Source organism: Zootoca vivipara, chromosome 16 (assembly GCF_965207765.1).
Source record: "Zootoca vivipara chromosome 16, rZooViv2.hap1.1, whole genome shotgun sequence".
NCBI classification, from domain to species: domain Eukaryota; kingdom Metazoa; phylum Chordata; class Lepidosauria; order Squamata; family Lacertidae; genus Zootoca; species Zootoca vivipara.
In genome coordinates, this window is record NC_142599.1 from 19,825,305 (window position 1) to 19,837,417 (window position 12,113).

The 12,113-nt window shown below is 45.4% G+C and overlaps 1 protein-coding gene across 1 annotated transcript in view; it reads right to left on the reverse strand.

Annotated features, from left to right (window-relative positions):
- The window catches only part of CIT (citron rho-interacting serine/threonine kinase), a 111,599-nt gene that overhangs the window by 6,830 nt on the left and 92,656 nt on the right, over positions 1-12,113 (reverse strand). Inside the window, exons 34-46 of the mRNA XM_088659241.1 lie at positions 11,716-11,896; positions 11,416-11,507; positions 10,337-10,438; positions 8,718-8,887; positions 5,967-6,047; positions 5,648-5,783; positions 4,631-4,770; positions 4,336-4,428; positions 2,892-3,000; positions 2,002-2,130; positions 1,601-1,681; positions 803-881; positions 108-287 (exon numbers count right to left, since the gene is read on the reverse strand). Of these exons, the coding sequence (XP_088515367.1) occupies positions 108-287; positions 803-881; positions 1,601-1,681; positions 2,002-2,130; positions 2,892-3,000; positions 4,336-4,428; positions 4,631-4,770; positions 5,648-5,783; positions 5,967-6,047; positions 8,718-8,887; positions 10,337-10,438; positions 11,416-11,507; positions 11,716-11,896 (1,573 nt within the window). The remainder of the gene's footprint in view (positions 1-107; positions 288-802; positions 882-1,600; positions 1,682-2,001; positions 2,131-2,891; positions 3,001-4,335; positions 4,429-4,630; positions 4,771-5,647; positions 5,784-5,966; positions 6,048-8,717; positions 8,888-10,336; positions 10,439-11,415; positions 11,508-11,715; positions 11,897-12,113) is intronic.

The following is a 12,113-nucleotide window of genomic DNA, read 5'->3' on the forward strand; positions in this document are numbered from 1 at the left end:
CATGCTTTCCCCATCCTTCCAAAATTAGACGGCACCTTGGGGCAGGGGGGGGGGGTCTCCCTTTCCCCCCTCTCCTATAAATGTAAAGCTGTAATATTACTTCTTACCTGCGCGTAGTAGAGGGGACTCGGTGGAGTTCGTTGTTTGATTCCTTCACTAAATTCCCCTTGCAGCAAATAACTCTCAGCTTGTCCTGGTAGGAAGAGGCCAGGTAAATTGCTCCTGATGAAATCGCTGGACCCAGGTAGCGAGGGCTCGGAATATCCAAGTGGGCTCGTGCTGGAGTGCTGGGAAGAGAGGGAAGAGTGCTGTCAGGGATTGCTCTAGCAGTGAGCATTCCCTGACAATCGCAGAAGAGAGGCACCCTGGCTCAGGCAGCATCCTAGAGCCCTTACTGCAACCTCAGACAGGATATCAGGGGGAGGGATCAGGGGAAGTGTCCAGCGGGGAGATGCCTCGCCCCTTTAAGTTCATGCCTGACTTAAGACATTCCAAGGTGCGCAGGCGCAAAGGGAGGAGGGCAGGAATCCCATGCTTACTATGCTGGGGGAGGAGCAGACGCCAGGCATTGGGAGAATCTTCGTCAGACTGATCGAACATGCATTCTTGATACTGAATCACATTGTAAATATCAGGCCAAATAAAAGCCTTAAAGACAGAATGGCTGTGGTACTAGTTTCTCAGAAGTAGTCAAACAAGGACCGTGACAAGCGCCTTTAAAATTGGCTCTTAAATCTTGCTTTGGCCAGTTTGGCCTCCACAGTTGTAGAAGGGCAAGCAGCGAGGTGGCATATTTACTTACCCGAGGGAGGCTCGTGCTTGGATCTCAATCACTTCGAGAGAGTTGAAGTGCGTCACAAACAGGTAAGGCTCCCTGTAGGCTACAGCGAGAACAGTGCCAGGAACAAAGATGTATAAAGTAGTCAGGGAACTCACAAGAAAACATCCCAAGAGCCTGGGCCAATGGCCCATCTTGTCCAATACCCTGTTCTCAACCATGTGCCCCAATGGGACGCCAGCAAGCAGGACCTGAGCATAACAGTGCTCTCCCCACTACTGGCATTCAGAGGTATACTGTGTCCAGTGGAGGTAGAATATAGCCATTGTGTCTGATAGCCACTGATAAGCTTGTCCTCCGTGAACTTGTCCAATTACCTCTTAAGAAGTGCATGTCTTGCCCACCTACAGGCCTACTTCTGAAAATGTTTTAGATAGTTGTTCTTAACCATTTTCACCGATTTCTTTTACAATCAAGCGGCATATAAATTTTACGAAATAAATAAAAACCATGCCAGATTTTTGAGTTTTTCTTTTGTAAAAGAACATCTCTATTTTAGCCAGGGATGTGGGAACCTGTGACCTTCCATATCCAGCTAGATTCCCAGCTCCCAACATCCTGGGCCACTGGCCATGTTGGCTCAAGGCCATCACCACCAGGAAAGGCCACAGGTTCTCCCTCCTTCTCTGCTGAAGGTCCTTCTACAAAAGGAAAGACAAATGCCCCCCCTCGCTATTTCTACAACCCTCGGCACCTCCGAACACTGGAAAAAGATGGGTGCACAAATAATCACATGACAACGAAAATCACACGAATGCTTACCGAATGCTAAAGGCAGACGACTCCATTTCAGGTCATCTGAGCGACTGCGCCTTCCATAGGAGTCTACAAAGACGCCAAACTCTGCAGGGGGACGGGATGACACACACACACACCCAACAATCACCACCATTCCATTTCAAGCTATTATTCTTAAGAGAAATGAAATGTGAGTTTGCCAGGATTCCAGAGCTCCACGAAGCAGTAATTGCAGTTGTTGGATGTGGGAGCAATTTCCCTTTGAAAAACCCAGAGCATGCGCTGAACATGCAGTTTGATCTTTGGAACTAAGCTGGCCTGAGAGTTGCCAGTACCTGAATCGCCCTGGAAAGCTCCAGGTGTGCTGCTCTGAGCTCCTTGGGAGAAATGGGCAGAGGCTGAGCGACACACGGAACTAGACTTACCATGAAAGCAAAGCAGATACTCCTCCCTCTGCCCTGTAGGGTTCACCTGGATGATATTGATTGGAAAACTGTTGGTGGATGATGCAAACACAGCGGAAGCTAAAGTATGGTCATTCTTGTCCAGGAATTCTAGAAGGCACAAGAGAATTAGATCAGCGCCTATTTCATTTTAAACAAAGGTCATGTCTCAGTGCTAGAGCATCTACTATACATGCAGAAGGTCCCAGAATCAACCCCCAGCTTTGCCAAGTAAGGCTGGGTCAGACTCCTGCCTAAAACCCAGGAAGAGCCATTCCAAAGTCAGTGTAGACCAGGCACCCCCAAACTTCGGCCCTCCAGATGTTTTGGACTACAATTCCCATCATCCCTGATCACTGGTCCTGTTAGCTAGGGATCATGGGAGTTGTAGGCCAAAACATCTGGAGGGCCGCAGTTTGGGGATGCCTGGTGTAGACCATGGGTAGGCAAACTAAGGCCCGGGGGGCTGGATCCGGCCCAATCGCTTTCTAAATCTGGCCCGCGGGCGGTCCGGGAATCAGTGTGTTTTTACATGAGTAGAATGTGTCCTTTTATTTAAAATGCATCTCTGTCTGGGTTATTTGTGGGGAATAGGAATTCGTTCATCCCCCTCCCCCCCAAAAAATATAGTATGGCCCCCACAAGGTCTGAGGGACAGTGGACCGGCCCCTTGCTGAAAAGGTTTGCTGACCCCTGGTGTAGACAGTGCTGAGCTAGATAGACCAATGGTCTGATTTTGTTTAAGGAAGATTTCCTACACTCCTATGGCTGAGGCAGGGCAGGCATGAAGGCGACAGCCCACCCCTGCCACACATCCTGCTGAGGACTTAAAGCACTAGCTCTTCAAAGCACGGTTAGGAAGTGATGCCTACCCTCAAGGGTATACTGCTTCATCTCAATTTCGTAGAACTTATTTGTTCCAATGATGATGCTGTAACTGGTGAAATGAATGCAGCTGCAGGGCTCCGAGGTTTCAATCTCCTGCAAGGACGGAAACAAAAGCGCGGACATACAAGCCTCGGTTAGCCTACTTGGATTATACAGCACCCTGACCGGAGCAGAGAAAGGTAGTTAGGATTAAGAAGATCCTAGGAATCTGCCCGGCTGCAGTCACAAAATCCAAGGTAAGTCTGGAGTTTCTGGGCTTGGGAATGTGACAACGTGACAACTGCATTGGCTTAAGGCTTGTTCAGTCTCACTTTGAGGAGAGTGGTAGAGGATTCTGGGTAACACTGGTGGGCAAGGGATTTAAATCCTTGCTCTGGAGGAACAAATAATAATGCCCATCGGCATCCTTCCAACTTGTTGGCTTTAGTCTCTTTCTTGAATTATGGGGTCCAGAACGGACCTCAGCATTCAAGGTAAAGAATTATAAACCGAGTTGCTGCATTTAGCCCCTTGCAACTAGACTACCAACTGATGAATTGCTAGTAAGCATCTGTGGGATTCTTGGAGCACAGATTAAATATCAAACAGGGCTGTGTATCCTATTCTACACTGACAGGCCAGTATAGGATCACCACTACGTATTTTTGCATCAGTCTGATTCTGTGTGGCAACGTGTAATGCCCAGGGGAATAACTTACACTGAATATTTATGATGAAGACCAGGCATCCCCAAACTACAGCCCTCCAGATGTTTTGGCCTATAACTGCCATGATCCCTAGCTAACAGGACCAGTGGTTGGGGAAGATGGGAATTGTAGTCCAAAACATCTGGAGGGCCGAAGTTTGGGGGTGCCTGATGAAGACTCTATATGGTTGCAGCTTGGTCAGTGCAAAGGCAAAAATGGGTGGAAGGCAGGTTTAGTTGTAACTGTTAGGATTTCATAGTAGATTCTGTTCCACCTTAAACAGGAACAGGCTTGGAAGAGGATGTTGAATGTGTCACATGATGTATACTTCCGTTTGTTGTGCTATTGTAATGTTAGTTCTCTTGCTTTTGCTTTGCTGATGAAGACAGACACGTTTTGTCTATCTTCCGAGATGCTTTAGAATAAACGCTTGTAAATATGCAAGGACTTCTCTCTGAGTCTTCTTTCTTGCTGCTGCTGCTGCCAAACCACGCTGATCGCTGGAATGGACTCTGCAGATAACGTGTCCAGACTCCAAGGAGCCTGGATCGTGTTACAGTTGGCTACCGGAGGGAGAAGACACCCGGCAGATGCATACCGGGGGGGGGGGCTTGGTGGCCCAGGTCTTCTGAGTGTATGCTAACAGTAACTAATGGAAGAGTGGCCAGGCTATTCACCATGTCAGGGTTGGGACCAACTGTTGCCAGGCAAAAGGGGACTGCATTGCAATTACAAACTTTACCTTCCTGATGCAGAACTTGCTGAGGCTCTCATTATAGCGCAGGACCACCACTTTGTTGGGCATCGCTGCACAGATGCACAGCCCATTCTCGATCTGCATGTGAAAGATAACAAATAGTGCTATTTTGTTGCACACAACCTTGAAATCTAATATGACTCAGGGTGACATACAAATGTCTTAAACAAATAGTGGATGCATGATCTTGAGATGGGGCCTAACAACCCTTTTGATCATCATAGCCTGCGTTCCAGGGTTCACTGTATTAAGAGGCAAATGCAGAGCTTGGGGGTCCTACCTTGCCAGCAGCAAAAAGATGACATCCTTTCACAGCCTCAAAAACATTTGGAGAGACATCAGGCTGGGCTGGCAGGTGGGACTGGGCCAGAGATTGCTTAACTTTCTTCACGTCAACGAGACACAGTGCCCTCTCATCCCCTGAGGAAAGAGACAAAGGAGCAGAAAAACATTTCTAGCTAAGCCAAAGGAGCAAAATAACAGAAGTAAAAGCTTCACGCTGCCCACACACCTAAATGGCATCATATCACAAAGAGCTGGTTTCTAGAAATATTTTGTGTCTAAACAGCACTGGAACTTGTTCCGTTCACTGAAACTGAGTTAAGTCCTACTTCCCAAATCAGAAGGATCATCAAAGAAAGCTTAATAAACTTTTATCAACTTCTGTTTATTAACTTAATGGAGGAGGGGCCAGAGCTCAACAGCAGAGCACTTGCTCTGCATGTAGAAAGTTATCAGGTACAATCTCTGGTCGGACTGAGAATATTCCCTGCCTGAACACCTGGAGTGTTGCTGCCAGCCAGTGTAGACAATACTGAGAATACTAAGCTCTGTGTAAGGCAACTCCCCATTTTCCTAAATTTGATGGTGCAAAGTATAGTTGAAGATGGTTGCATACAAAATAAACCATCCAAAATCATGGAAAGGTGTTTTTCAAAACAAGGACAAAATTGCCGATGCAATTCTATATGACTAAATGCAAACAAAACAAAAACAAGGGGGCAAGGAGAGAGTTACCAACACACACACACACACACACACACACACACACACGCGTCCTGAGAGTGCAGAAACGCCACACGGAATGCCGCATTGGCCACAAAATCTGCCATCATGTAAATTAAGGTTTTTTCCCCTCTTTTCCTAAAAGCAAGTTTTTAGCTATTATGGTTGGGTAAGGTGTGCCTGCAATGCCCACTGGAGTTTCAGGAGCCTGATGAGGAAGGCTGACGAGGAAACATTCAAATTGACACATAGAGCTCCATTATAGCGGAATACATAGCTTCCCGAACTCTACCTGCTATCATGAGCAGTTTCTCCAGATCCTTGATGAGGTGCACTTGGAAGACGGCACCAATTCCCGGGACATGTGTTAAAGAGTTCTTCAGCACATTCAGGGCATAAAGGCCTTCCTCAGCACCCACTAGGACCACCTACAAAAGGGGTTTATGAACAGTCAACACGCAGAGAGAGAAAGGCTACAGGGATGCTATTAAAAACCACCACACCACCACCAAAGGAAGAAATCCCAGAAGGTCCAAAACTAAACAGGTTCCTTGTTCAGTTTGCTTATTCCCCAGCATGGCAAAGCAAGAGTTGGCAGAATCCCCCATTACCTGGTCACTGAAGGGCAGTGTGCAGTTGATATCCAAACGGTCCTCCCCCTCCAGCTTCAGGAGAGAATTTCCAAGGAGCTTCTGTGAATGAGAGAAAAGAAGAACTAGCATGGTGCACAGCAATGATACAATGGAAACTTCTTAAACCCAACTAAAAAGCTATATTTGCCAAAGACGTCGCCGGAAGCAGGCTAAGGCTAAGGGTGGCCAAGTCTGAAAGACCACAGTGGCACAATCCTTTCCATCTAACCTTTTGCCATGGGGTGGACACGTGCCAGTAATCCTGCGTGGCTACTAACAATAACAACAACCGTAATAATAAACAATACTTTCCCACCTTCTTCACAGAAGCACATGAGAGAAGAGCCCTCGGGTACAGATCTTACCTGTGACAGCAGATCTTCACTCCACAAAGATGGCTAGATTGGTCTCAGCTAGGGCCAGGGCCTTTTCAGTATTGGCCTCGACTTGGTGGAACGCTCTCTCACGGGAGACCAGGGCCCTGCGGGATTTGACATCTTTCCGCAGGGCCTGCAAGACGGAGCTGTTCCGCCTACCTTTGGGCTAGACTGAGTCTGACCACTATGTTTTTCCTCCCTTACGGTTTTGATTTGGGCCATTTTAAAATGAGGCTGCTTTTTTTAAAAAAATTAAATCTAAATTGTATTTTAATCCGCATTTTAATCAATTGCTTTTCTTTCTTTTACGTTTTATTGTAATTTTATTGATGTCAGCCGCCCTGAGCCCAGTTCTCACTGGGGAGGGCGGGGTATAAATAAAAAAGTATTATTATTATTATTATTATTATTATTATTATTATTATTATTATTATTATTATGGAACACAAGCACACACCTTCTTGCTAGCCCCACAAAGCAAGTTGCATGCAAGAGTAGATGCCAGGGTTCCTTTTGCTAAGAATGTAAGGAGAGCCTGCTGGATCAGACCAGTGGCTCATCTGGTCCAGAACCCTGAAAGTGGCCAGTCTGATGCCTATGAGAAACCTACAAAAACAACGCTCTCTCCTCCTGCAGTTTCCATAAACTGCTATTCAGAAGCAGGCTTTCTTTGACAGTGGACAGTACTCCATGCTCCTCAAGGGACACATACAGTGGTGCCTCGCTAGACGAAATTAATTCGTTCCACGGGTCTTTTCTTATAGCGAAAAATTTGTCTAGCGAATCCCATAGGAATGCATTGAATTTTTTTTTGCCCATAGGAACGCATTAATGGAATTTCAATGCATTCCTATAGGAAACCGCGATTCGCTAGACGAATGTTTCATAAAACGCATTCGTCTAGCGAGGTAACCTCTGCTCAAAAAATCCTTTCGTTAAGCGAAAATTTCGTTAAGCAGGGCATTCGTTAAGCGAGGCACCACTGTATACGCAGCCTCCAATCATACGTCCAGTACCTCTTTGTCCCTCCTCCCATGGATCACATGGCTCTCTGGTTCTTTCCTTCTCCCGCACCCTTAGCAAACTTAAATGTTTGCATTTCGAGAAGGAAAGAAAATATCTTCCTGAATGGCAGAAAGGCCACCAAATCAGAACTCCAGCTGCAAACCAAAACGGCATGTTTCTCCAGGGCTAGATTAAAAGATGCATGCCCAAAACGTGGCGAATATGCTTCCACAGCAGGCTCACCTTTGAAATTGTGTGTGTCTGGATGCATCTGCAAAACCCAAGCCACACCTTTAAAAATATATTTACATTATGATTGCTTGATAAAAGGCCCAGAGTGTTGTCATTAGATTTATTTTGTGCTTTAGGCCCTTAGTCAGAAATGTGATGCAAATGGTGAGTACCTAGGTTAGGTTACGCTGGGTGGTGATGGCTGTAAATTGATGGGAAACAGGAATTGCCTAAATGCAAATAATATTCTGTTCTGGTTATTAAAACATCTTGAAGCAATAAGGGGGGGGAACAGGCTGGTTTTAAAAAATATGATTGGAAGTTTGCGGAAAGGGTAGGCGTGGGTTAAAAAGTTATAATCATGTGTTTATAGGCTGGATTGCATGGAAAAGTCCGACACTGGCATGAATTATGGAATTTGCTGAGATTTCTGGGTATTCTGGGTCCAGGGGAAGGGGGGGGGGAGAATGAAGTATTAAAAGGGAATTTCATTTCTGGTAAAAATTTAAGTTGGGGAATTATTAATTAGAATTGTATGTATATTAAAATTGAGTTATTAGATAAAATTTAAAGATGATAATTAGAAAGGAAATCCTATTAGATCTTAAAATAATTGGTACGTTGTGAAAACTGCTTTGTAAGGAAATGAAATGAGGAACCAATGAGGGGAGATCCGGGGGAGTCCAAATGAATTGATGAGGATATAAGATTATTAGATATTTTTATTTTTTCTTTGTTGTTGTTTTTCTTTTATATATTGTTTTTTTATTTTTGCTTGTTTGTTTTCTTTGTTTTTCCTGTGCCCATTATTCTTCTTTTTGCTTTTTGTATTTTGCATTCTATGTATAAAATCAATAAAGATTATTTAAAAAAATAAAACATCTTGAGTTAAGTTTTAACAAAATCAGATAGTGCCTGTCCAAGAGCTTATTTATCATCCAACATAATTTGTTAGGATGCAGGAAGGGTGGATATTTACTTACTGAGCAAATGTGATAGAATTCTCCTTGTCTATTTTTTTTCCCTTAGAGGACTATGTTAAAAAGGCTAGAAATATCCCTCTTTTTTAAAATGAAAGAGGATCACCCCCCCTCCAACCCTCAATGTTTTTACTTACAGCATCAGCCTCAGCCTTTTCCCTGGAAACTCTTCCTCCAGCAACTATGGATTCCAGCGCATTGACCCAGCGTTGCTTATCAGGAAAAGTGGGTGTGAGTAAGTAGAGAGTCCGGCCAGGCCAGCACGTGGTATGAGGATGAGATTCCAGCTTCAATATATATGGCACATCTGTTACCAAAAATCAAAGAGGTTTAGGAAATGGGGTGGGTGGATAAAGACCTAGAGGTCAAAAACAGCTTAAGGTGGAATCATAGAATAGAATCATAGAATCATAGAGTTGGAAGAGACCACAAGGGCCATCCAGTCCAACCCCCTTGCCGAGCAGGAAACACCATCAAAGCATTCTTGACATGCCTGTCAAGCCTCTGCTTAAAGACCTCCAAAGAAGGAGACTCCACCACACTCCTTGGTAGCAAATTCCACTGCTGAACAGCTCTTACAGTTAGGAAGTTCTTCCTAATGTTTAGGAGGAATCTTCTTTCTTGTAGCTTGAATCCATTGCTCCGTGTCCACTTCTCTGGAGCAGCAGAAAACAACCTCTCACCCTCCTCTATATGACATCCTTTAATATATTTGAACATGGCTATCATATCACCCCTTCACCTTCTCTTCTCCAGGCTAAACATACCCAGCTCCCTAAGCTGTTCCTCATAAGGCATTGTTTCCAGGCCTTTGACCATTTTGGTTGCCCTCTTCTGGACACCTTCTTGAACTGTGGTGCCCAGAACTGGACATAGTGGCGCTATTACTTCCCTTGATCTAGATGCTACACTCCTATTGATGCAGCCCACAATTGCATTGGCTTTTTTAGCTGCTGCATCACACTGTTGACTCATGTCAAGTTTGTGGTCTACCAAGACTCCTAGATCCTTTTCACATGTACTGCTCTCAAGCCAGGTGTCTCCCATCCTGTATTTGTGCCTTTCATTTTTTTGCATTTCTCCTTGTTAAAATTCATCTTGTTTGCTTTGGCCCAGTAGTCTAATCTGTTAAGGTCATTTTGAGGTGTGATCCTGTCCTCTGGGGTATTAGCCACCCCTCCCAATTTGGTGTCATCTGCAAACTTGCTCAGGATGGAAAAGAAGTTTAAAGTATCTTGAGAAAAATGCAATCAGGAATGATGAGCCTCAGAAATCAAGGTCACAGACATAATAATAATAATAATTTATTTATATACCGCCCATCTGGCTGGGTTTCCCCAACCACTCTGGGCAGCTCCCAACAGAATATTAAAAACACGATGAAACAGCAAACATTAAAACATTAAAAACCCAGCCACATGGGTCCCCCCCCCCTTCAAGGTATCTTGAGAAAAATGCAATCAGGAACGATGAGCCTCAGAAATCAAGGTAAATTGAAATAACGAATAGGACCACACCGTTATTTTCTTTTAAAAAGATACCTGAAAAAGCCAGAGTTCTACCACAGCCAGCTGATGTGTTAACACAGGCATGTCAAACATGCGGCCCTCCAGATGTTTTGGACTACAATTCCCATCTTCCCCAACCACTGGTCCTGCTAGCTAGGGATCATGGGAGTTGTAGGCCAAAACATCTGGAGGGCCGCAAGTTTGACATGCCTGTGTTAACACATCAGATGAAACACAATTGACCTCACCTGTCTTAGCAGTGTTTAGGAGCTCAGTTGCGCCCACAGCTCCATGGACGGTCACATCTCCGTCTGGAGGACACAGCTCAAACTCCTCCGAAGGCCTCTGCCCTGCTTTGGCAAAGATATAAGTGGGAGGACAAGAGTATGACGGGAGAATGGAAACTTGTACGACAAAGAAATCAGAGAGAAAAACGAGTGTCGGGGGGAGAAGGCACTTCACACATTAAATTTCACGTCATTCTTGAGGGCTGGAACAAATTTAAGGTAAAAGGCCCCTCCAGACATACTTTTGATTGCACATTCACAATGATTTGTGCGCAAAATGCTATCAGTTATACACAATTCCACTTTCAATACCGTTGGTTTTTTTTGGGGGGGGGTGTCATCATACTGCTTCATTTCTAGCTAATGCACACCCCGTGACTTCGTGCTAAAATCAGCATCATTTTTGTCCCACTTTCATTGCACTATAGGCCCTCTGGACAGCAATAACAGGGTAGCCTTGGGGAAGAATTGTGGAATGGACTAAAGCGGAACCAATCTGCCGCTTAGGAACTCTTTGCCGTCTCAACAGCATGTTGCCAACTAAACCCACAATAAAGCACCAGCCTGGAGGGGCACTAAGACAACTAGAGCAGAAGTTTTCAAATTGCGCTTTGTTCCTAAGGGGCGGGGAGGCTCTGGGGTACCTCGGGGGGGGGGGAAGAGAAGATCAGTAATGGCAGAGAAGCACCCCTGAAAGATAACGTACCTGTCACTACTGATCTTCTGATCAATGGCTCAGTCACAGAGAATGTTGGGGGCATGGTCAGTTTGTGTGGCGCAACAGCAATCAGCGCCCCATATGTGCGGCAAATGCAGCCAATCGTAGGGATTATACTGGAGGCGCACAGGGGCAGCTCCTTGGCGGTCAGATGCAGAAAGGGTTCTCCAAGTGCGAGGCGTTACAAAGAGTGATGTCCTAGAGTATTAAGCCAATCTCCCCACTTCCACAAAGTTCAAACGTTTTTAGTTCAGACAAAGTTATGCATTGAGAGGCCATGTCAGAGGAGACGGGGAAAGCGAGTCAGATGTTAAGAGGTTACCTTCTCTTGCTTCTGTGTCATAAACAAGCACTTTAGTTCCTTCCAGAACTATATACTTCCTGTCCCAGCCCTGCTGCCCACGCTTATTATTTCTGAAAACACAGAAAGAGGACAAAACTGCGTTAGAGGCTTGCGCCAAAGGTTCCCGATTAGCGTGGTCAGCCAACCTCCCGTAGGAGTTTTCACCAGCAAACAAAGAGAATCGGCTTCACAGCTACAGTCTACGGAGCGGCTCCTCCTGCGGCGGCAGCACCAGCAGCTCTGGGCAAGCAATTTTAGCGCAGAGACTCACGTTTGTACCTTGGCACCTTCATCCATCCTTCTAGCCGTAAGCTGCTGCTTGGCTCTTTCAGCTGCAGACCTGGAGAGTTCAGTTTGTCCCGGCAGAAGGCTTCGGAGAAATGCGTGGCATATTCGGCAGGCAAGCCACAAGTAGCCGGCAAGCAGGTTGAGCACTTTGGATGGCACATCATCTGACATTCTGGCAGGGGGAGGGTAGAACGGGAAGAGGGGAAAACCTTATAGAAACATTAGGATTTAAGGGCTATCAAATGTAGCACCAAATTAGTTGCTTAGCGGTATATACTTGTTGTGCAAGGTATGCTACTAAAAGTTGTTGCATAACAAGCTTCTGCTAATGTAACTGTAGTGCTGGATTTCTTCATTGCTCAACCTCTAAACTCCACCATCTGCTAGTG